This window comes from Cercospora kikuchii, assembly GCF_019650295.1.
Source record: "Cercospora kikuchii DNA, contig_00003, whole genome shotgun sequence".
Lineage (NCBI taxonomy): Eukaryota > Fungi > Ascomycota > Dothideomycetes > Mycosphaerellales > Mycosphaerellaceae > Cercospora > Cercospora kikuchii.
The window spans coordinates 1,913,921-1,932,943 of NW_025408584.1; the positions used below are offsets into that span (position 1 = coordinate 1,913,921).

At 54.0% G+C, this 19,023-nt stretch overlaps 6 protein-coding genes across 6 annotated transcripts; 4 read left to right on the plus strand and 2 right to left on the minus strand.

Annotated features, from left to right (window-relative positions):
• Positions 1 to 251: 251 nt before the first annotated feature.
• Positions 252 to 3,310, minus strand: CKM354_000514800 (uncharacterized protein; the record flags this gene model as incomplete). Its single annotated transcript, XM_044800411.1, has 4 exons — positions 252 to 1,303; positions 1,364 to 1,583; positions 1,632 to 2,733; positions 2,817 to 3,310. 4 exons carry the CDS (start codon positions 3,308 to 3,310, stop codon positions 252 to 254), a joined length of 2,868 nt encoding a protein of 955 aa, XP_044656346.1.
• Positions 3,311 to 4,394: 1,084 nt separating this feature from the next.
• On the plus strand, positions 4,395 to 5,594 carry CKM354_000514900 (uncharacterized protein; the record flags this gene model as incomplete). The annotated part of the gene is made up of 1 exon (XM_044800412.1): positions 4,395 to 5,594. One exon carries the CDS (start codon positions 4,395 to 4,397, stop codon positions 5,592 to 5,594), a length of 1,200 nt encoding a protein of 399 aa, XP_044656347.1.
• A 1,315-nt stretch (positions 5,595 to 6,909) lies between these two features.
• On the plus strand, positions 6,910 to 10,606 carry CKM354_000515000 (protein kinase C; the record flags this gene model as incomplete). Its single annotated transcript, XM_044800413.1, has 3 exons — positions 6,910 to 7,360; positions 7,407 to 10,487; positions 10,545 to 10,606. The coding sequence occupies 3 exons, from the start codon at positions 6,910 to 6,912 to the stop codon at positions 10,604 to 10,606; spliced, it is 3,594 nt and encodes a 1,197-aa protein (XP_044656348.1).
• Positions 10,607 to 11,166: 560 nt separating this feature from the next.
• CKM354_000515100 (uncharacterized protein) lies at positions 11,167 to 12,359 on the plus strand (the record flags this gene model as incomplete). The annotated part of the gene is made up of 2 exons (XM_044800414.1): positions 11,167 to 11,537; positions 11,594 to 12,359. 2 exons carry the CDS (start codon positions 11,167 to 11,169, stop codon positions 12,357 to 12,359), a joined length of 1,137 nt encoding a protein of 378 aa, XP_044656349.1.
• A 1,777-nt stretch (positions 12,360 to 14,136) lies between these two features.
• On the plus strand, positions 14,137 to 15,840 carry CKM354_000515200 (uncharacterized protein; the record flags this gene model as incomplete). The annotated part of the gene is made up of 4 exons (XM_044800415.1): positions 14,137 to 14,281; positions 14,334 to 14,494; positions 14,542 to 14,878; positions 14,927 to 15,840. The coding sequence occupies 4 exons, from the start codon at positions 14,137 to 14,139 to the stop codon at positions 15,838 to 15,840; spliced, it is 1,557 nt and encodes a 518-aa protein (XP_044656350.1).
• Positions 15,841 to 15,962: 122 nt separating this feature from the next.
• On the minus strand, positions 15,963 to 16,801 carry CKM354_000515300 (uncharacterized protein; the record flags this gene model as incomplete). The annotated part of the gene is made up of 3 exons (XM_044800416.1): positions 15,963 to 16,495; positions 16,547 to 16,597; positions 16,657 to 16,801. 3 exons carry the CDS (start codon positions 16,799 to 16,801, stop codon positions 15,963 to 15,965), a joined length of 729 nt encoding a protein of 242 aa, XP_044656351.1.
• Between the last annotated feature and the right edge of the window lie 2,222 nt (positions 16,802 to 19,023).

The following is a 19,023-nucleotide window of genomic DNA, read 5'->3' on the forward strand; positions in this document are numbered from 1 at the left end:
TTCACTGCAGCCTTTTCCCGATATCAAGATCAAGAACACCACTTCACAGGACGAATGTGAGCTAGGAGCGAATTTTGATTTCGATGTGGTTTTTATTACGGCTATGAATCACGAAGTCTTGCCAAACAGAGAACGAACGCCTTGCTAAAACCAAAGCCTGCTTGAAAGAAGCGAAAGAACGCTCAGAACGCAGGTATGAAACACGATAAACAACGATGTCTTCCACCACAACCACTGTAAGCGAATTGCGCCTATCCAGCGTTCGGTGCACCAGGAAACACTCCACGTCGTCTGCGTCTCGGATCTGCGTAGTCCAATTCGTAGACTGTTCCATCCCCGCCCGCTCGATCTTCCATATTCTGCAACGCATTACGCTGCCTCTCTCTTGCAGTCCGATACGCAAGAGCGTCGTGCTGCTCACGAAGCTCTGGCTGAGCATTGCGACCCAATTCATGGTTGCGAGGTTGTCCAGGAGCCAGCATCTCGGGAAACCGTGGCGGCGCCTGGTCGCCTTGGATAATTCTGCCAAAACCGAACGGGTCCGCATCACCACCGCCGAATGGATCCTCCACGAATGCATCGAAGAGGCCTTGTTGTCCTCCCAAACCATTGTTCCGGGCTCCCAATACGTACCCAGGGCCATGATCACGTTCCAAAGGTCGATCAGCAGCGGCTGCCTGTAAGCCGTGAGGCGCATTGCCGTACCTGTGCGGTGCCGCATTGGCTGGAGGTGGCACGGGAGCTTGCTGAGCGAGCTGGCCAGCGTCTGGTCTCTGTAACCCATAGATGGGCATGTAACCGACCATGTTTGGCATGCCCAATTGTGGAGCTTGTAAAGGATGAGGATGCGCAAGACCTTGATATACTGGCTGTGGACGGGCTAGGTGTGCTTGAGCTCCGTGGCCTGCAATGTGGCCACCAAGTCCATGACCAAGCGGTCCTCTCGGATTGTCGGGCGCTGCGTTGGCTCCGCCGGCTCGATCTGGAGCACGAACGGCACCAGCTTGTGCCCGCAAAGCTCCGACCCGATTCGCTCGCGCCGCTCTCCCAACCATCATCGCCCTTGCATGCGCCTGAGCGCGGAGCCTACGTTGCGCTGCTCGGATTTGCAGGTCTCGCACATCATGGTCCTCGTCGTCCAGGTCAGCATCAATGTCAAGGCCAGCTCCGAGATTGAACAAACCGTAGTCACCGCCAGGGAAACCAGGAGGTCCGCGGACGCCGCCTTGTTGGCCGATCTTGGCCTGAGTAGCCTTCCGTACCGCGTCGGATTCCTTGATCTTTAGGTCCTCTTCCGTGATGTCTATATGAATGTTAGCACTCCTCCTGCATGTTTGCAGCACTCATGCATCATCAAGCTCACCTGGATTTGCCTCCAACGCCTCTGCCCGAGCTTTTGCTTCTGCTTCCTTAATTTCTCGTTCATGTCGCTCTTCGACATTATCGTACAGAGGGCAACGCTTGGATGAAGGCCCGGCAGGATTGAGGCTTCGGGCACCCGGAGCATTTTGATCAAAGTGATTGTAGTCTTTGACTGTCTCCGAGCAGACGTAGCACTGTAGGTTCCCGCACGACGAGCAGGACTAAGCATTGTTAGTAGAAGATATGCACACTGGGAATGAATTACGTACCATCTTGTTGCAGCCGAAATCCTTGATGAAGGGTTTACTGCACTTGTTGCACTTTCTCACCAATGCTGCGGTCATCGCCTCCTCGATCTTGTGCCTGCTGTTGAGCTTGTGATCCTTGGCATGTTCCTCGCAGGATTTCGGGATGTGAGAGGCTGCCTTGCATCGACGACAGCTGACCTTCTCGCAGTCTGGATTTAGACATCTGAATTCGAAGTCCTCCTCGATGGGTGGCAGAATGGCTTTGTAGTCGCAAAAGGGGCACTCGGACAGATCGTCGAGCTCCGCATCGCGAATGTCCTTCTCCTGTTGTAGTTGTTCAAGCTTCTCCAGGAGCTGCTTGTCTTCAAGGAGATGGAGCTGGGCATGTGGGTAGCCGGAGCCGCAGCCGGCCGTGCACATGACACCGCAGCGAGATTGGCCGACTTCTGACTTGATGTACGTGGTAATGCAGTCGAAGCAGGTAAAATGAGCTTCGACGCCATTGCAATGAATCTGTCGGTTCATGGGAAGGTCGTCAAAACACGCCTGACATTCCGCGGTCTCACCAGCTTCGACCGCTCGCCTCAGGTTCTCTTCCTCGGCTCGACGTCTCGCTTGCTCAATCGTGCGCTCGGCTCTGACAGCGCTGACCCGCTTGCGAGCAGCTTGTAACTCATCGTAGAGCTCAGGAACCCCAGTGTTCAGAACGATTGTATCGGCGCTAGCCATGGCTGACGGACGTCCGGTCCAACCAGAGTCTTTCGCGTCTCTCATTGCTGCGAGCGCAACATAGGTCTGGAAAAGGTGCTGACGGTGCTGAGACAGTTGCTCGGCGATGATCTTCATAGGAACATCGGGAAAATCTGCCTTCAGCGCCGAAGCCACTGGCCGATTCAGCATCTTAAGAGGGGCTCGTCTGTCCGGACCCTCCCATCGCTTGAAGTCATCGTTCTGGAGTTCGCTCTCGGCCTTGCGCTTAGCCGCGGGTTGCTTGCCCTTGCCCTGTTTCGGGTAGCTGTCCGCCTCAGCAAGCTTCATAACGATGTTCTCGTAGATATCGGGACCAAGCATGGGTGGCTGCTGCTGTCCAAGTTCGGCATACAGTGAAAGGACATGTTCGTGGCTGGGAAGAGATTAGCAAGACACGGCAGTATGAGGCATTTGGGCAGTCGAATAGGGCTCGAGCAGTGCAAGTTGATGGCTTACCTGACATCCGGGAACACTTCCAAGACCCGCTGTAAACATGTGTCGCTATTGTAAACCGGCGCGGTTGCGAGTGGTGGGAATGCGTTGTCGTAGTCTAAACCTCGCATATTCGCGCCCTCCTGCACAGGTGGAGACGCCTGCCTGACCGGAGATGGGGGAGGAGAATCATCTGGAATCCACACCAGCTCGTCCCCGAAGTACTGGTATTCGCCTCCGCCTCGTGGTCTCTCCTGTTCTGCTGGATCCTGATGGAATATCTGGTCATCCTCGATCCCGTTCGGAAAGGAGCCAGGAGCAGTACCCATGCCATAGTCTTCTAGGCCTGCGGCGTACGCATTTCGAGGCTCGAGCTCCGGCAGGCCATGAGGACCCGGGTTTCCAAAGGCTGTGGCGGGCACAGATCTTGGCGGACGGTCTAAAATCTGGAGGTCATCTTCATCTTCGCTGCTGCTGACCAGGTCAATTACTTGTGACGATGCTCTCGCGGCGGCCATGGCAAGTGTGATCTGCGCGCTGGAATGAGCCACAGCACTGGACGTCGGGGCTCGCCGATATGTTTGAGCAATGTGCGAGCGTTGCTGTGGCGCCGAGTTGAGCTGTTACTAGAACGAAGGTGAAGTCGAGCTTTCGAGCTTGGCTCGTGCTGCTGTATGGATGTAAACGAGGGCGCCAGCAATGGTTGCAATGACAGCGACTGGTGGTCGAGGAGCGAGATGGTACGGCTGTTGACAAAGTTTGGAGGCAGTCCCAGGAAGTGGCCGTGGTCAAGTGTTGGATGGCAGCCTCGCGCGCCCTTCACCGGCGAAGGAAAGCGCGCGCAGAGCAAGTGAAGGCAGGCGCATCTCTCACCTCACCTTCGCGAGACATGTGCAGCGCTGCGACGGCGGCTTTCGCGCTGGTTCGAGGGCAGGCAGCATGCTGCAAGGAGATGAGGTTCCAGGCGGAGATGAGAGAGCAGAGCTTGAACTTCTGTGGGCAGCCGGTCTCACTGCAAGGTACTCTGCACGCTCGCCCATCACGACCGCCAGATAGCCGCCCTCGTCGCCTGCTTGGCATGGTCGCACAGCAATGGCAAGCATTGACGAGATATTGCAGAATGGGAAGACGCGTGGTGGATCTCGCATCGTCCATGTTATCGCGGGCGCCGCTGATCGGCGTGTTGGCGGCGTGTTCGGAGTCACGACATGGACAGGGACAGTGCGGTGCGGTGCGGTTCCAGACGATGAGCGCGCTCCTGCAAACCAACCACATCATGCCCTCCCGACCACATGCACATCCAGGATGCACTGGGCACACCGCAAACCCTCTGGCCGCTTATGTTCGGGCTATAACATAAGAGCATGCGACTGCCTCGTACGCCGGATCAAGCGCGCTCGCGATCCGGCAGGTGCTCGTCGACCTCGTCCCCTAACCGCAGGTATTGGCGATGTCTACGACGAAGGGCGCATCTTCGGCCGGTAGCACGCTTCATTAGGTTCCATATCTATCTCTCCTCTTGCGCCCTGCACGTTTCATTCTTGATCCTCAGTAACGCACGATTCAACCTTGACCACCTCACCTAGACAAATACAGCACATCATGGGCAGCATTGGCCTCCCGCCGAAGGACTCCTCCGAGATCTATCTCACCACGGCCACCCCAGCTGAAATCGAAGAACTCTCCCGCGCGAACAGCATCGAATGGAAAGCTGCGCTCGAGCTCGAGCCGTACTTGCTTCGCGAGCAACACCTGGCAAACCAAGAACTCACAGGAGATGGCGGTCTCACCACGTGGGTACTGGTTTGGCAGCCAGGCTCCGCTGCAGATCGCCACGTTCTCACCGGCTGTGAAACAATCAAGAAGCGAGCGTTGGTCTCGAAGAACGGCAGGGTGGACGATGCAATCTGCCACGGCGTGTGCTCCGTCTTTTGTCTACCGGAATATCGGGGCAGAGGGTACGCTGGCAGAATGATGGCGGAGCTGGGCGACAAGTTGAGGAACTGGAAAGTGGACAATGACAAGCAGCACGTCTTTAGTGCTCTCTGGTCAGACATCGGGAAGCAGTTTTACGCCGCAAGAGGATGGCACCCATATGCGTCACTTCACATCACTCTCCCAGCACGCGAGCAGCCATTAGGTGCGGGGGTGCAGCTTCTCAAGAGCCAAGACCTAGCGGAAGCGTGCATGATCGACGAAAAACTGATGCGCAGCCGTCTCCAGGCACGCGGCAGCAACGGCCGGACGACTGTCTCGATCCTTCCAGATCAGCGAACTGTAGCCTGGCATCACGCTCGAGAAGACTTTGTTTCCAAAGAACTGCTCAAAAAATCGCCTACTGTCAGAGGTGCCCGTGTTGGCTCTGTTTGGGCTTATTGGACACGCGTATGGGCGGATCCTCAGGGCCACGATCCAAACACCTTGCACATCCTACGTCTTGTGATAGAAGACGATCAGCTTGGAGCGGATCTGTCCCCGGCCACCACGGAAGGCGTTGATGCCATAAACGCTGCTGTCGAAGGGCGGAAGCAATTACCAGGTCTGGAATCTAGCAAGGTCGCAGAGATCAGACAGTCAATTGCGAAGATATTGGCCGTTGCACAGACAGAAGCCGAGCGATGGGGGATGAAAGAGGTCATGTTGTGGAATCCCACCAGCCTTGCATTAGCCGCTGCCAAACAGATTGATGAAGATGTCTCGGTAATGGAACGCCAGTCAGAGAGCATACCGAGCCTACGATGGTACGACGGGAACTGGAAAGATGTTGACTGGGTGGAAAATATGAAATATGCTTGGTGTTGAGCGAGCTTGATCTAGGTGAGGACGTGACTGGCGTTGACATAATGGACCCCAAAGGCAGCCTGAGTGTTTCGACGACTGGCCTCTGGTCAAGCAGTGGAAGGTGGTACTTAGCATGATGATTCGTATTTCTCCACAATAAGACACGGCCGCTCCGAGCGGAGCTAAAACGATCGGCGGCGGCATTGTCCAGTCTGAGCATCTTCTTCAGCAGAGTTGTCCAGAATAGCATTCTCTGCATCACTCCGGCCCGTGTTGGGAACATGTACTGTATAGACCACAGATTCACGGCAACGACATGTGGGAATGTGCCAAACGCCACAACCGCACGATTCTCAACCACGTCTGAATAAACCTGCCAGATGCCGCCGAATTCCTGGCAGCCATGGCAAATCGTGTTTCAACGCCATGCTGTAGCTGTGTAGCAGCCCGCCTGAAACGCAGCGATGATAGGTGGTCTGCGCGCTGCAGTCGCAGACTTGATCGTGGCGGTGTCACCACATTTCATCTACGTGATGGGATAGTCTGTTGGGCAGCAAGTTTGTTTACCAGCAGAAATTTGCCCCACGCTCGCATTGTCTCTCCTCTGCTCGTCCTTCCACTGCTCTTCCACTCTTGCCGCGCCGCTCCATCGTCCGCAGCGCCGGAGCACTTCCTTTGTCCTCTCACGCTCTCTACTGCACTTATCGACAGTTCATGCAGGCAAAAGGAGAGAACAGGCCATTGCCACTAGTGCGTGGCTGCGCATTATTGACACGCTGATCAGTTGACGTATTCTGAGGGCACGGACGAAGCGCGGGCAGGCTTGGGAGCACATTATCTCGTGCCATCAGCAACAATTCGCATTGCTCTATACCTATTGCACCTGTGCCATTGTGCCTGCCGTGCCGAACCCCGCCGACCGACGACCTCATCTGGTGCGGCCGGCCTGATTGTGGTCCTGCGCGCTGGGAAGAAGCTTCCACGAGGGGTCGCATTTCTGTCCTGTTTCTCCCACCTCACCTGGCACACCACAGCACAGGCACCTCCCGCCGCCAACCCGCCGCCGCGTCACGCCCGCCTGGCTGCGCGTTTGTTCTACTTCCACACTGCAAACACACACCCGCCTGCCCTGCAGCCCGGCGACAGCTGAGCCGCGAGCCTTCCCTCGGACAGCCGGGCCACATCCTCTCGAGCTGCACGTGCCGTTGCCTGACAGCCGACATCTCGACTTCAGCCGCTGTGCAGCACCACCAAAACCTCCAGATATACGAGTCGATACCTCCCGGGAGGCAGCAGCCCACCCGCCCGCCCGATTCGGGCTTCACCCACCGCAGCCATGGAAGATGGCGCGGCCACGCAAGAGATCTACCGCCGGATCGAGCGCGAGAAGAAGCTGATCCAGGCGGCCACGCAGATGCGACAGGCCACAGGCAATGCCCAGGTCGTGTCAAAGGCAGATTCGGAGATCAGAGAGGCCAGGCGAAACATTCAATACTTTGAGCAGAAGCTCAATGATTTGCGCGATCGTAACATTGGGTCGAGCATGAGCAATCTCTCGGTCTCAGGAAATGGCGGCTCACAGGGTCCTTCTCATGGCCGCGGAGACTCAACAGGCTCAGGATACAGGAACGAGCAAGGCTACGGCGGAGGTGCAGACTACGGCGACCCAGGCCCGGGTGGATACAGCATGGGCGGAGCTCCCGGCCTCATGCCCCCGCGAGCGCCTTATGCCCCGCCTGGACCCGGCGAGAGGACTCCGCGAGCACGCCCTAACTACAGCAAGCTTGGTAAGGCGACGACGCGGGCTGATGCGAAAGCGACTAACATTGGCAGATCTCATTAAATACGAAACACCCCACCTAGGTCCCCGCATACAGCTCATGTTGTCCCAGCTCGAATTCAAGCTTTCCGTGGAGAAGCAATATAAAGATGGTATCGAGAAGATGGTCAAGCTGTATCAGATGGAAGGCGATCGCAAGAGTAGGGGTGAGGCAGAGCTCCGAAGAATGGAGAGCAACCAAAAGATTCAGTTGTTGACGAGAGCACTACGGAGATATGAGGACCTGCATGTTGACGTCGAGAATGGCGCCGATGCTGCCGACGACGATAGTTTGGACACGCCCAGCCAGCGGAAACCTCTCACCGGCCACATGTCTGTCAGGATCCACGCCATCGACAATGTGGATCACGCCGCTTCTGGACGATTTAGTAGAGGCCCGGATACCTTTGTCGTTATGAAGGTGGAAGACGTGCTCAAGGGCAGAACGAAGGCGACCAAGACTGATCGATGGACCGACGAAAATCACGAGTTCGATGTAGACAAGGCCAACGAGATCGAATTTACGGTGTACGACAAATCAAGTGGTGACCATCCCATACCCATTGGCCTTCTCTGGATTCGCTTATCTGATCTTGTCGATGAGATTCGAAGGAAACGAATCGAGACAGAATTCAACCAGGCAGGCTGGAAGACTGCTGACCAGATGGACGGCTCGCTGGCAAGACCTGACATGCAATTCTCGCCACCGCCGAATTCATCTCATGGGATGAACGCGCCTGGTGGTGGATCAATTGCTGCTGCGGCTGGCGGTCCAGCCGGTTCTGGACTTGCACCTCAGACTGGACCGGTCTACATTGATGCCTGGTTCACACTCGAGCCCGTCGGCAAGATTCACTTGACCCTCAGCTTCATCAAGCAGGTCAAGGACCGCCGTCCATTCGATGTTGGTCTCAATCGTAAGGGCGCTGTCCGTCAAAAGAAGGAAGACATCGTGGAGCAATACGGCCACAAGTTCATTGTGCAAACATTCTACAACATCATGCGATGCGCGCTGTGCGGCGACTTTTTGAAGTATACCGCCGGCATGCAATGCGCTGATTGCAAGTACACATGCCACCAGAAATGTTACCAGAAAGTGGTCACCAAGTGTATCAGCAAGTCCAACGCCGAGACTGATCCGGATGAGGAGAAGATCAATCACCGCATTCCACATCGCTTTGATGCCTTCTCGAACATGGGCGCCAACTGGTGCTGCCATTGCGGATATATGCTACCTATAGGAAGGCGGCAGGCGAGAAGGTGCACTGAGTGCAAGCTCACGAGTCACGCGAATTGCGTACACTTTGTGCCGGACTTCTGCGGCATGAGCATGGAAAGTGCCAATCAGATTCTGGCTGAATTGAAGAAGACGAAGAACAGCCGTATGCTCGCCAACAGCACAAAGCTGAGGCCTCCTGGCGTACAAACAAGCGGTCGACCCACGCCGCCGCCACAATCTTCAAGCTATGCGCTTGCGCCTGGACATCAGGACCAAGTCTCGCAGAAAGAGCAAGACAGGCTACAAGACCGGTTCTCGTACGGCAAAGACCGCATGTCCGACTCGTATGAGCAACCGCCACGAACCTCCTCCTTCGGACCGCCTCCTGGCGCTGCGGACGCTGGCAAAGCTGCGATGGGTAGTGGGCAGACACCTTCATCCCCAGAATCTGGCCATCGCCCTCCTGCTCATCGCACACAGTCTTCACAATCTTCTGCCGCAGCAGCCGCAGCAGCAGCTTCCGTTGCTTTGGCTGGCAAGCGAACTTCCGGCAACGACCGTCCACCGTACGACCGAGGAACGACAGATCCATATACTCAGCAGCAACGAGGGTCGGGTGGATACGCCGATGGCTACGCAGAGAGCAAGCGGATTGCGCCTCAGCCTGGGCAGCAGCAGTCCACGTACAATCCTGCTGACTATGCTGCTGTGGCTGGATATTCTTCTGGACCTCCTTACCAGCAAACGGTGTCGCCGCCGCCTCAGCCACCGGCCAAGAATTATCCTCCACAACCAATGTCACAGGGCCCGCCACCCGCGACTGCTCAAGGACGACCGCAATCGCCGGCTGCAGTGCCGGCTCCGAATGTTTCAGTTACCGAGCCAGTGGTCGAACAGCGCAAGCCAGCTCCTCCTGCCAACACCGCAGGTACTGGACGTCGTATTGGTCTCGATCACTTCAACTTCCTCGCTGTTCTGGGCAAGGGTAACTTTGGAAAGGTCATGCTCGCAGAGACGAAGACGACGAAACAGCTTTATGCCATTAAAGTACTAAAGAAGGAGTTCATCATCGAAAATGACGAAGTGGAAAGCACGCGCTCGGAAAAGCGTGTGTTCTTGATTGCGAACAAGGAACGCCACCCGTTCTTGTTGAATCTGCACGCCTGTTTCCAGACGGAAACTCGCATCTACTTCGTCATGGAATACATTAGTGGAGGAGATTTGATGTTGCACATCCAACGTGGACAGTTTGGCACGAAAAGAGCACAATTCTATGCCGCAGAGGTTTGCCTGGCGCTGAAGTATTTCCACGAGAACGGCGTCATCTACCGTGATCTGAAGCTGGACAACATTCTGCTTACTCTTGATGGGCACATCAAGATCGCAGATTACGGTCTGTGCAAGGAAGATATGTGGTATGGCTCAACGACAAGCACATTCTGCGGTACACCGGAATTTATGGCTCCTGAGATTCTTCTGGACAAGAAATACGGTCGTGCTGTGGATTGGTGGGCATTTGGTGTCCTCATCTATCAAATGCTCCTCCAGCAATCGCCGTTCCGCGGCGAGGATGAAGACGAAATCTACGACGCAATTCTGGCCGACGAACCGCTTTACCCGATTCATATGCCAAGAGACAGTGTCTCGATACTTCAAAAGCTCTTGACACGAGAGCCGGAACTGCGACTTGGCTCTGGACCTACCGATGCCCAGGAGATCATGTCCCATGCCTTCTTTAGGAACGTCAATTGGGAAGATGTCTACTACAAGCGGGTCCCTGCACCTTTCCTCCCAACTGTGAAGAGCAGAGCGGATACCAGCAATTTCGATTCGGAGTTTACTAGTGTTACTCCAGTCCTGACGCCGGTACAGAGTGGTAAGTTGAGATTCGAACACTCATCACAACGAAGACAAGCTAACATATACCCCGCAGTGCTGTCGCAAGCTATGCAAGAGGAGTTCCGAGGCTTCTCTTACTCGGCAGATTTTGTTTGAGTCTCGAGTGCATTTTGACAGGCAACGAGTATTCTTCTCTCTTGTGGCGCATGGCCGTGCTGATACCCAGGATCTGTTGCACTATCGTCGATGCAGCACAGTTGCCGCTACGTCGACGGCCCTCTGAGGGTGAAAGACATGACCGAGACCGACTGGCCTGCAGAGTGCTTGCATGCACGAGGAGGGCACGACAGACGCGGACACTGAAGATGATGATAATGCCAATCCGTGTCTCGACAGGTGACAGAGAACCAATAATACTTTTGACAGTGATCAATTGAGGTGACGCTGATGCTGACCAAGCAAATCTTTGTATACAGTAGCGACTGCCTCCTCCCGCTGGCAACAGAGCTAGATAGACGTTCTCAAACAGGGCAGTCGTTGTCCTCGCTTGTACCTGCTGACAAATGTGTGGGTCCTCTCTTGCCACAAAGTTCCACTATGGCACTTGCGCATAAAGGGATCGTCGTCATGGTCCTGTAGGCACGAGCATCAAACTTTGTCGGACGACCACCAGCGCCCAAAACTTGCAGCGGATACACAGCACGCAATTTTTGATCATGGCGTCCAAAGCTACGTGGGAGATCCCACAGTCGACCTCGACTGTCAAGGTCTCTATCATTGACACAACAATGCGATCTTCGATTCCACTGAGCCTGTTCACTGGTCCTGCAATCCCGGGGTTGGACAAGTTGCGCGCACCCGCGTACTCCTTCCTAATCACACACACGAACGGACACGGAACAGAGCGAAAGCTAGTGTTTGATCTTGGAATTCCAGTCGATCTGGAGAAAGACTTTCCTCCTAATGTATATCACCGGATCCAAGCGATGAAAGGCGAGGATGGCATGATGGAGTCGAAGAAATATGTGAACGATATCCTGATCGAAGGAGGCGTGGACCTGAATAGTATCGAGGGCGTGATATGGAGGTAAATGTTTTTTCTTCCGTGACTGTTGTCGCATTTTCGCTGACGCGGATTGATAGTCATTCACATCTCGATCACGTCGGAAGGCCGTCAATGTTTCCATCTACGACAGAATTGATCGTGGGTCCTGGTGTCAAGGAGGCTTACTTCCCAGGATGGCCAGATGTTGAGAGCTCTCCGATTCTAGCCCGGGAATTTGCCGGACGAGAAGTCAAAGAGCTGAAGACTGAAGACTTCAATCTCAAGATTGGTAATCTCAAAGCACTTGACTACTTTGGCGATGGAAGCTTTTACTTCTTGCTCGCTCCTGGTCATGCCATTGGACATATGAATGCTCTCGCACGAACAACGAGCGACAGCTTCATCTACATGGCTGCAGATTCTTTCCACCACACTTCGCAGCTGAGACCGCACGTTGGAGCACCACTGCCAGATTCCGTGGCTCTGCACACATGTACATGCACTGCGTCCGCGCTTCAGCCGATCCACCCGGCATCCAAGGCAGCAGATGTCCCGCAAAGATATCATGCTGCATTCGGAAATTTCGAGTCGACTTTCGATCAGGTTCCATTCCAGACCATCGTCGAACATGAGAATGGTACTTCCATAGCGATAGACGTCCAAGCTGCCCGAAATACCATTACAGCTATTCAGGAATTTGATGCGAAACCGGAGGTTTTCGTTATTGCTGCGCACGACCAGAGTCTGTTCAATGTGCTGGAATACTTGCCAGCTGAGGCTAATGATTGGATGGCAAAAGGCTGGAAGGAGAAGGGTCAGTGGGGTTTTCTCGAGGATTTGCACGAAGCTTCCAAGAAGCAGTAATTGTCGAATTGTCAGAGTGGCAGCGAGTTCTCGCCATCCGAGCATGGCTGCACTGTTTTTGGTATATGAATCTGCTGTATCAGCAAATATGCTTCTCCACTCACGAGAGATGTTCACGAGATGGACTTGTTACATTTGCTCAAAAGCATGTTGTTCGAAGGAGGCTTGAGCAGTCCAGTCCACAAGCAAAAATTTAAAGCCCGCAAAAATAACATGTTCGAATGAAACTGAGCTAGATTCGGTTACAATGTACTGAGTACCAGGCATTGCATTGCCAAAAAGACCCTCTTGCCTGCTCGCTTGTAAGCAGAGAAGTTGGCTTCGCAGGGCAAAATTTATTCATCATCTTGGCAAAAAGGATGATCGCTTAAGGTCGTACCCGGAATCTGCATTGCTATTAGGCACTGCGGGCTTATGACTTGGAGCTGAATGAAACGTACCGAACCGCTAATCACACGTTAGATGATGTTCAGAAACCAATAGTTGCGAGTTTACTCACGGGTTCCCGGAATATTCTGATGAATCAGAATCCGATGTGATGACCGCTACACTATACAACCGCCGTGGTCATTGGTTGGATGGTGTTTCCATGTTATTTTCGTTACAATATATAGCAAAATTTTTCAATAGCCGACTTTTCACCGAGTGCCAAGGGAACACCTTCGTCGCTGCTTCGATTTCGGACGCTGTCCAGAGCACTAACCGCTCAAGACGACAGAGACCAACCTGAGATGCCTTGAGCCCGCGTCCAGTATCAATCGCACCTCTCAGCAACTGCCGTGTCATTGCAATGCTAGTCATACTGATAAGTGATTATAGTCGAGGAAGAGCGCCACCATTCCACGCACCCCGCTCCAACAGAATTATTGCCGTGAGAAGACTCCATCGCCCGGGAAGCTATCGCAAACAAATTGACAGACTTCCGGCAGTGTGAGCTGCAGACGCCAATGTATTCTGATGGCAGTTCTGTTGATTATGGAGAACGGACTGTCGGCAGACGATCTGCAAACATGAAGCAGACGTGCCTCGTGAGATTGCGCGTACTTCATTGTTCGGTCGCCAAAAGGGTTCAAGCCGTTCGAGATCATATGCCGTCGCCTAAACTTATCCCTAATCTTGGATGTGGCTGATCTGTAGGCTTTTCGACACGCTGCTAGCGACTCGACTGTACGACTCAATTCTGGGGGATACTCTCACAGGCAGTCTCTATTCAGGTCCTCAATACAGCGCTCAACGCTGAGGAAGACTTCTACTTTGGCAGTGGAAGAATGCTAAAATACACCTTCATGAACTGCTCGCCCTTGGAGCCAGAGCAAAAAGTACAATCGAGAAGCTTCAATCCTCAACCCAAGAGCCGGGGTACACATTCAAGCGCCACCTCGCGGGGTCGAAGCACCTAACGCCTGCATGTGCAGCTACCACATGGTCTCGCCTGCTGCGGTGAAATGCCCGCAGGCCGTGCCATTGGCCAAATTCAAAGAGACCTCCAGGCAAGTACTGGCCGCCATTGGCGACTGTCTTCCTGCTGGCCTTGTCTGAGCATGCAAGCATGCCACGCGGCTGGCGCGAGGCTTCGCTACACATGCACAAATGCTTGACTTTTCTTGCGACGACCTCCTCGTATTGAAATATTACCGAGATCTCCGCACGACGATTGCCGGGTTGCTATCTGTCACTGAAAGACAGCTCACTATAAGATAGTGACTCCTGGCCTTCTCGAGGGAAGGTGTCTGATATCTCAATTTTTAAATCTCTCCTACATCAACGGACTACCATCATGGGTTGGGTCTCACGTATCTTCTCCACTGGAGAGGAGGGTAGCAATAGGAAGCTCAATGCCTACAACATATGGATGCTGCTCTTTGTTTCTATCGGCAGCATGGTGTATGGTTACACTGCCAGTATCATTGGCTCAACTCTTGGTCCGTCCTCCGCCACCTTACTGTTATTACGGACCAAGCTGACTTGCGACAGGTCAACCAACCTTTATAGCATACTTCCAGCTCGCAACTCGTCCCAATGGCACCCAACTCATCGCGGCTACCAATGGCCTGTTTCAAGCCGGAGGTGTCATCGGCACTCTAACACTTCCTCTCTTCACTGATAGATGGGGCAGAAAGGCTGGCTTGGGAGTGGTACGTCGGTCAAGGCAATCTTCCCGACATGAGCTAACGTCAAACAGAGTGCCTTGCTTGCTCTGATTTCGGGTGCCGCACTGGCAGGAAGCACCCACATCATTGTATTTCTGATCTTCCGTTTTATCGCCGGAGCCAGCGCCTTCATGATCCTCGCTGCCGTGCCAATCTGGATGTCCGAAGTGGTACCTCCCTACTTGCGAGGTGCTCTGGTCAACGTGCACGCCATTTCACTCGTGTTCGGTTACTTCATCCAAGCGTGGATTGGCTTCGGCTTCTTTCACTGGAAAGAAGGCGGAAACTGGACCTGGCGTGTCCCGATTCTGTTCCAGTGCGTCTGGCCACTGATGTTGCTCAGTGGACTGTACTGGGTACCCGAGAGTCGTAGGTTCTCCGTTTCAGATCGCTCTGTCCAAGCTAACATCGATGCAGCCCGTTGGTTGTGCATGAAAGACCGGGGCGAGGAAGCGAAGAACATTCTCTTCCGTCTACACGACGACCCATCAGACCCTTCACACTCCTTTGCTCGAGCAGAGTATGTTCAAATCCAGAAACAGCTCACACTTGACCGCACTCTCGACGACAGCTGGATGCACATCTTCCGCAAACCATCTCTTCGCAAGCGTTTGTGGTTGACGATCGGCACTACCGGTTTCATTCAATGCTCCGGCGTGCTCGTCATCAACAACTACGGCCCCACACTCTACAGAAATCTCGGTTTCTCTGAGACCAAGCAATTGTTGTACCCTGCAGCCTGGCTCACATTGGCTGTGGGCCTCAATGCTATGGCTTCCCTCTTGGTCGATCACTTCAACCGAGCCAAGTTCCTCGCCATCGGAGTGTTTGGCTGTATGGTCACCCTCATCATCGAAGCGGCTCTCATTGCCGAATTCGTCCCATCAAACAACTCTGCTGCTCTCCAGGCAGCTGTGGCAATGCTCTTCAGCTTCGAGATCCCCTACGACTGGTGTCTCGATGGACTTCAATTTACCTACATTTCAGAAATCTGGCCAAGTCATCTGCGTGCCAAAGGCATGTCAGCTGGCGTAGCCATGATTTCGCTGATGAACATCATGTGGTTGCAGGCTGCTCCAACCGCTTTCGAGACCATCGGCTGGAAGTTCTACTTGTGCTTCATCATTCCTGGAACTATCGGCAGTGTTATCATGTGGTTCTGCTTCCCAGATACCAAGGGCAAGCCACTCGAAGAAGTTGCGGCCATCTTTGGAGATGTTGATGAGGTTGCTGTGTATCAACGGGATATTGATATCAGCATTGACGATAAGTCGGGAGAGAAGGAACGTAATGTTGTGTACGTTGAAGAGACCGGCGTTCATAAAGCATAGAAGTGTGGTAGAAACAGTACATATAGAAGTCAGGTTCGTTCATCAAATTTATTGAGGTTGTACAAAGGATTGTCATGCTTTTCAGCTACATTATATTACAGGTTGTCCGTCAAGTTCGTGATCTAGTAGCCCTTTGGTGCGCTTGGGCTTGTCTTTGGTGGGTTGGAGCCGTACGATGGTGGTGGCTGGGGGCTTCCGTCGTCAGAACCGTCGTTCTTGTCATCACCGTCGTCTTCGCCTGGAGTAGGGCTCGTTTCGGTGTTGCCCCCGTTGCCGCCTTGGCTGCCGCCGTAGCTAGGAGGCTTGCCACCTGCGCCAGCACCAGCTCCTCCTCCGACACTGCCGCCCGCGCCAGCACCGCCTCCAATGCTTCCGCCAGTTCCACCTCCTACACTGCCGCCCACACCAGCTCCTCCCTTCCCTCCGGCACCAGCATATCCACCAGCGCCCGCACCTCCGCCGACATTTCCGCCCGCGTAGCCACCACCACCCACATTTCCGGATCCATAGCCACCACCGCCTACGTTCCCTCCGGCGTAACCGCCTCCTCGAATGCCGCCCAGCAGACCGCCGATGATAGACCCCAATGAAGCACCGATATTGACGTTGGCCCCTACACCGCCCTTGCCTCCCAGCCCAAGACCAAGACCGGCACCTAGAATCTGTCAGTTGCGAACTATCGGAGACGAGAGCATGTCAATCATACCGAGGCCACCCAAGCCTCCAAGGTTGACGCCAACTCCAGCGTTGATTCCGCCTGCTCTTAGTCAGTTATCATGTTCCACACTTTGTCTTTCGACAAGAATGACCACTCACCCTTGCCACCGACGCTACCGCCACCGTATCCACCACCGTATCCGCTGCCGTATCCATGGCCGAAGGTTGGCTCTGCAACAGGCGTAGGGGCAGCGAGAACGCTGGTTGCCAGCGCAAGCTGGATGAAAGTGTACTTGTACTGCATCTTGGCTGAAAGTTTGAAGTCGAAAGTGAAGTAGAATCGAAATTGATTGAGTCGACGCAAGATAACTGAGAACGAATGTAAGTCTGCTCGACTGATGTTGCTGAATGGGATGAGAACGAAAGTGTCCAACAGCGGCATCAACTCACCTGTTATATATCTCCATACCACGGCCTGAGCTATAGCCCATTGACCGTTGAGCTCGAAGTCAGCAGCAGTGAGTGGCGGCGGCGATGGCTTGCATCTCGCCTCCGTCCTCAATCCTCTTACAGCGACGCCAAACATGTCCGCAAATACCATGAGGTCCTAGTCGTGTCCCATTCCGGCCAGAATTGCGGTGCGACTCCTGTTTGAACTGGTGCGACTTGCCTGACTCGATGCTTGCCCAGGCCATGGCTTTCCGAATGGAGTAATTCGTGGGCAAGACTACTGTTTGATCTGGTCGTATTTTCATGCATTGCATGCAAGTGCTCGCGGCAAGAAGCTTTTTTCTTGGGGTTTCAGGTATATATCCGAACTGCACGTGGAACTGCGAACGGCAAGAAATGGTATGCATAGACTTCTTCGCAGAGTTGTGGAGAGAACAACCAAATGCCTTCCTTTGCCAAGTCTTTGAATTTTGCTTTGAAGTTGTTACTTTCGTGTGTTGTGGTCGGTGAGGTGCACTGCTCTTCGTCTCGCAACCTGTGCATCGCGTATTATTGCAAGAATGCTGCCGACGTTGCTATACGCCTCGTGGAGGATTCGCCATAGCTCAGTAGCTAAATCCGGACCTGCAGGGGCTGTATGAAGACGACTCGTCGCAAAACACTGACTCAAGCAGAAGCGACCGACCGTTTTGCAAATTGTACACAAATTTGCACAACTTCAATTCTCCGGTGCTGGCACACGGTTCTACCGATGGTGATCCATTCTCTGTTGGTGTGCGGTTCGTGCGAAGGTCGGTTTGAGTGGCTCCAGGTGCATATCTAGAAACATGAGTTGTTCGTTCTGGATCTCTTGAGCGGGAGAACATGAATCAGATGAGCTTCAGGTTGTTGCCGAGGGCCGGAATCGAGAGATGCAGTCGAGCTCAGCTTGCTCAATGCTCGTGCGGGTGCTCTGCTCAGTGCTACATGAGTGAGCTCTCAGACACAGGTTCTTACCATCTTGACCGGCATCCGCTGTGCTTCGCCCTCAGCGATGTAGTCGGCAGGAGATCGTCAGAGAGCCATCGCGCGACGAGATTCTCATCTTCTTCGCTCATTATGATGCTGGCGCTGCCTCTGCGAATATGGGGTGGCAACGTCCACCCGGGCCCTCATCTTGCGTGGCACAGTTCCTGCACCGCAAAAGAGAGACTGCAGAGCAATTGCAAACGTCTTCCACGTCCGAACACTCTTGTTCGACGAGAGGAAAATGAACAATTTTGCAGCAAGACTGGTCTCCGTCGTCCAAGCATCGCAAGCTGTGGTAGAAGGAAAGAAGGTCCAAGACGTCGCTGCCTTGAAGAGCTCTGCACATTCTAGCGAAGCTTACCTTCACGGCATGCCGCATCGCAACGCAGCAACTCACCTGCAACCACAATGTCCAGAGTCGTCCCATCACGCAGCACTGCGATAGACCTCGGCGTCTTCACCCCAATCCTCATCAACAACCCGACGAAAACACCTTCCTCCCAATGCCGTCATCAATCTCTCGCAAGCCCAAACAAAGCACAAATGCACAGCCCGAACCCCATGCATGACACATCTCCAGATCTACATCCGCGGAGGCTCATCCATCGTCATCGCATCTCACGATATCGCGTGAGAGAACAGCAGTCCGCCGCCAAAAGCACAACCCCGACTGGCCCTTCTTTCGGAGTAATGCCATGTCTGGTAGCTTTCCTCACGGGGGTGTCGGGAAAAGTGCAACTGTGTGAAGCGCTAATCAGGTACGGCCGTGGGCGTGGGTGAGTTAGTGCCAGCGCATACTCCGAAGCTCGACCCATTTGGTCAGTCGGTACAGTAAGTCAGCTGGTCTTTTGACCCAAGCCTATGCACCGAAGCTTCGGTTGGGTGGGCCGGAACAGGAGGTCGTGCGCCTCACTGTCGTCGCAGGAAGTTCGTCACCTTGTAGCTGGCAGGAATCGCAATAGAATGACAGAAGAAATTGGATACATGTGAACAGTAGAACAACGATGGTATATCTCATATCTCTTTCCCGGAAGTAGTTTCGCTCACAGTAACACCATGCGCGCTTTC